The 4,447-nt window shown below is 57.4% G+C and overlaps 1 protein-coding gene across 1 annotated transcript in view; it reads left to right on the top strand.

Annotated features, from left to right (window-relative positions):
* Positions 1–4,388, top strand: part of STAB1 (stabilin 1) — a gene marked incomplete at both ends in the record, with an annotated part of 35,625 nt that extends 31,237 nt beyond the window's left edge. The window contains 10 exons of the mRNA XM_009579051.1: positions 69–176; positions 380–573; positions 1,256–1,400; positions 1,878–2,011; positions 2,340–2,505; positions 2,740–2,846; positions 3,073–3,192; positions 3,609–3,761; positions 3,883–4,002; positions 4,242–4,388. Coding sequence (XP_009577346.1) covers positions 69–176; positions 380–573; positions 1,256–1,400; positions 1,878–2,011; positions 2,340–2,505; positions 2,740–2,846; positions 3,073–3,192; positions 3,609–3,761; positions 3,883–4,002; positions 4,242–4,388 — 1,394 coding nt within the window. The remainder of the gene's footprint in view (positions 1–68; positions 177–379; positions 574–1,255; positions 1,401–1,877; positions 2,012–2,339; positions 2,506–2,739; positions 2,847–3,072; positions 3,193–3,608; positions 3,762–3,882; positions 4,003–4,241) is intronic.
* Positions 4,389–4,447: the final 59 nt, after the last annotated feature.

Here is a 4,447-nt window from a genome sequence, read left to right as displayed (position 1 = left end):
TGGCGATGGCAGCCGTGCCCGTTTTGCAGCCCTTGGATCATTCTGACCTGTGTGTGTTCTGGTTTCAGTCATGACACCTACCTGCTCTCCACCGTGCCACCCCCAGGCCATCTGCCGCTCTGGCAACCTCTGCGAATGCAACCTACACTATGAAGGAGATGGGAGAACGTGCTCAGGTAGGGGGGAGCCACGAGGGGCTGGGGTGGAGGGGTGATGAGCTAAGGGGGAAGCGGACAACACCGCAAGACAACAGGTGACCATCTCCTGAGCAGCTCTGTGGAGGGTGGCCATAGGGGTGGGGTGACTGGCAGGACAAACAGACCGACCACCAGGACACCTAGCAAGATGTTTTAGTTAACCTTACACTTTATCTCTGCAGTGATCGACATGTGCAGCCAGGACAACGGGGGGTGCGCCAGGCACGCACAGTGCACACAGGTTGGCGTGAACATCTCCTGTGCCTGTGCTCCTGGGTACGGAGGCGATGGCTACGTCTGCGACCCCATAGACAGATGTGCGGACGGTAGGAACGGGGACTGCAGCCAGCACGCCAACTGCATCAGCACCGGGCCAGTGAGTACATTCCCGAGGTCTGGGGAGATCTGCGTGCCTGGGAGAACAGCGCAGGTGGCTGCCATGGGATGCTTCAGGCTGCTGGAGGACAGCGATGTGACAGTGTCCCCTGTTACTGCAGTCCCCATGCCTGCCCCTCCTCTCCGGTCCCCTCAGCTATTGCGCTCATCCTGCAGGTTGTTACTGCCAGGCAGGGGCCATGCCCTCCGTCTGCTGCCTGGCTGTGGTGGTGGTCCTGATGATGTTATGCTGAGGCCATTTTTCCCCATTCCTCTGTCTAAGGGGTATAAGCTGTGTCAGTCGTGGCATTTCTGGACTGTTTTGGGGGCTCTGGGATGGTCCTTCGAGGACGATGCCAGCCATTTTTGCAGAGGAACCAGAGCTGCTCACTGCAGGCCAGAAGATGGGACTGGGAGCATGATGTAGTGGAGGAATCATGAGCCACTTATCCCAAAGCTCAGCTGTCTTTCAAGCAGCATGTGACGAGGATTCAATGTGACATTTTTTGGTTCATGTTCAGTTGGATGTGGGGGTGTGTGGCTTTTTGTAGCTCTGTCATAATGCCAGTGGGCTGTGGAGGCATTCTGAAGGCTCATCCCCGTCTTCATAGGGATACAAGGTTCCCCAGCTGGCATCTGCATATTTGCACTCACACAAATGCCGGCCTTCCTTTGTGCTGCAGAACGAGCGGCGCTGCGAGTGCAAGCGGGGCTATGTCGGTGACGGGATCCAGTGCCTGGAAGAGGCTGTGCCCCCCACGGACCGGTGCCTGGAAGACAACGGGCAGTGCCATCGGGAGGCCATTTGCACCGACCTGCACTTTCATGGTGAGTGTGCTCAACCCCGCAGTGCCAGGGCTGATGTTCCATGGTCATACTCCCTCATCCTTCACCTTCTGGCTGGGGCACCCCTCGGGAGAGCTGGAGGGTGGGATGGCCAAGGGGCTGGGGACTTGTCTCTGTAGCTTGGTCTGGTTTTCACATTCCCTTTTCCCCTACAAGTCATATGGGGAGGACGAGCCGTCCTTGTCTGCTCCTGTGTGATGCATGAGGTGGCCTCTGGTGGGATTATACTGCCAGAAAGCACTGACTCTCTCGTGGAAGGCAAGAAGATCAGAGGAAGCCGTTCTGCATCCCACCTCGCCCTCACTTGAGCATTGTCCACGTCCCACCCTCCCGTACAGCACAGAGCACCCTCCGTTGGCAGTGCTGTCTGTGCTCACGCAGGGGACCGACGCGACTGCCCCAGGGAGGCTGCTCGCTCTCTATACTGTACTGATGCTTCCTGGCCTTGGTATTTTGCAGATAAGACTATGGGTGTATTTCATCTGCAATCACCCCGAAAAAAGTACGACTTCACTTACGAGCAGGCTCAGAAGGCCTGTGCCGCAGAAGGCGCTTCCCTGGCCACTTTCCGGCAGCTCTCGGCAGCACAGCAGGTCAGGGCAGGGATGCAGAGGTTGGGCAGGGGCCACCTCTGTCGCCTCGTGGGGTGGGGACATGCAGTGCTTCTCCCTGGGCCCGGCCCAGCGGTAGCAAGCCCATGATGTGTGGGTGGGTGACCTGCCAGGCCCCGTTTGCTTCATCTCCATCCATGAAACCAGGGGGGCTGGTGGGTCTTGCCAGTCACATTGGGACGAGACGTCTGGCACCCTTTAGGTGTTGGGGGAAAGTAGCATAAGGCTGCACAATGGGAATGTGCATCAGGGCAGAAAACCTGGGCCAGAGGTACTATTTTTAATCTAATCATTCATTTTACTCTGCTAGATGGGATTCCATCTGTGCTTGGTGGGTTGGCTGGACAATGGCACAGCCGGATACCCCACGGCCTACCCCAACCCCAGCTGTGGGGCTAACCGAGTGGGCATCGTGGACTATGGCTCCCGAAGCAACCTGAGCGAGACCTGGGATGCGTTCTGCTACCGGGAGAAGGGTGAGTGGCGCAAGCACGTTTCCTGGGGACGGTCCTGTTGGGCACAAGAGGCGTGTCGGGGCGGCAGGCAGAGAACTGCCCTCGGAGCATGGGGCATGGGCAGGTGGGCACATCCCCTTCTCCCCATGCCCGTGCCAGGAGGGAACATGCTGAGGGGTATCCAGAAGTCAAGGGAGAAGCGGTCAGTGTAGCCAGCATTGGCGAGTCAAGTCGCATCTTGATGTTCCTTTGCAGATCTGACTTGCGCCTGCCGTGATGGGTTCGTGGGAGATGGGTATTGGTGCAGCGGCAAACTCCCCGATGTGCTCGCAGACCATGCTCGCTTCTCCACCTTCTATTCCGTAAGCAATGCTCTCCTGGTTCTTCGGTACGCCAGCAGCCGGCAACAAGGAGGAGGGAGGGATCGGCTGTAACAGGGAGAAATGGTGGTTTGGTCTGCATGTGGGGTAGAGAGTACAAACACAGAGGCATTTTCTTTCCAGGGCTGGGGGATGTTTCCTGGGCTGGGGAAGGTAACAGCACTGAGCTGCCAGCAGTGTGCTGATGGAGATCTCCCATCTTTTCCAGATGTTGCTCGATTTTGCCAATGACACAGAAGAAGGACTGGATTTTTTCATCTATTTGTCTGATGACTCCGCTCCCAAAACTCTCTTTGTCCCTCTGAATTCTGGCTTCGCAGACAATGAAGTAAGCAAGCAGGGATGAGCGGCCGCTCAAGGGTGCATGGAACAAACTATCAGAGGCCCAGAGGAGAGCAGGAGTCTGCCAAAGCTGGCGTGATGGTGATGTGAAATAGAGTCTGGGGAAGGAGGCGGAGTTTACATCAGAGGGGACCGCTGGAGGTCTCTAGTCCAACCCCTCACTCAGAAGAGCCATTTAGGTCAGGTTGCTCAGAGCCTTCTCCAGTTGAGCTTTGACTCTTTCTAAGGATGAAACTACTTCTCTGCATAGTAGTTTTGTGCCTTGTTGCCCATGAATTGAGCTGTCTTGCGGCCATGGAGAGTGTCTGGGCTTAGGCCAGGTGGGGGCTGCACACAGCGGGAGGGAAGGGGTGAGAGCCAGCTCAGCTGTTTCTCATCCCTGCTCCCTGTTGCTTTTATCAGACACTGACAGGAGAAGAACTGAAGCTCCACGTGTCGTCCAGCAACATCGTCCTCTTCAGCTTCAACCTCACAACGGGCACCATCATCCCATCCCGGTCAGGATATGACCTCCATGTATCAGACCTACCAGTGGGCAACAGTACAGAGCACGCAGTAGGTTTAACCTCAGCAGAGGTCAAAAAAAACCACCAAGTTTTCACCACATCTCTTTTGAGACAGGGAACAATGGGGAGGCTTTCTGGTCGGGTGACATCATCTCTGTCCTGTGCTGTAGGATGCCAAGGGGATCAATGACACGATGATTGTGGAGTGGGACATTGTAGCTTTCAACGGCATCATTCATGCGATTGCAGAGCCGCTGAGGATCCCACCGCCCATTGTTCATCTCGGTCAGGTGAGTGTCCGAGGGCACAAACGGGGAAGGAAGGTGCTGAAACAGTCAGTGCCAGGGAACAGGGACGAGGTGACCAAGTCATCCCAAGGACGGGCCTCGTCCTCTCTGCTCTCCTGGCACGGCTCATTTTGGCTGGGCTGCCCACGGACACCCCGGGAGCCGCAGCAGGGTGGCTGCGCGGGCGATCCCATTGCTCTGCCAGGGGAGTGCCGTAACCGGGCCGCTGTTTTTCGACGCAGGTGAACGGCGTGGCACAGGCGTCGGGCTCTGTGGCCACAGCGACGCTGTCGGCACTGTGCTTCGCGCTGGTGCTGGCTGCCGGTGCTGGCGTCGCCTATTACTGCGTGAAGAGGCGGCGGCAGGAGGAGCAGTTCGGGTATTTTCAGGTAAGTGCAGCTCGCGGCTGGGGAGCGGGTCGGGGCGAGGGCAGGTAGACGGAGTCCGG

The sequence above is a fragment of the Fulmarus glacialis genome, unplaced genomic scaffold (assembly GCF_000690835.1).
Source record: "Fulmarus glacialis isolate BGI_N327 unplaced genomic scaffold, ASM69083v1 scaffold44115, whole genome shotgun sequence".
NCBI classification, from domain to species: Eukaryota; Metazoa; Chordata; class Aves; order Procellariiformes; family Procellariidae; genus Fulmarus; species Fulmarus glacialis.
This window is presented reverse-complemented; position numbering and strand designations above follow the sequence as displayed.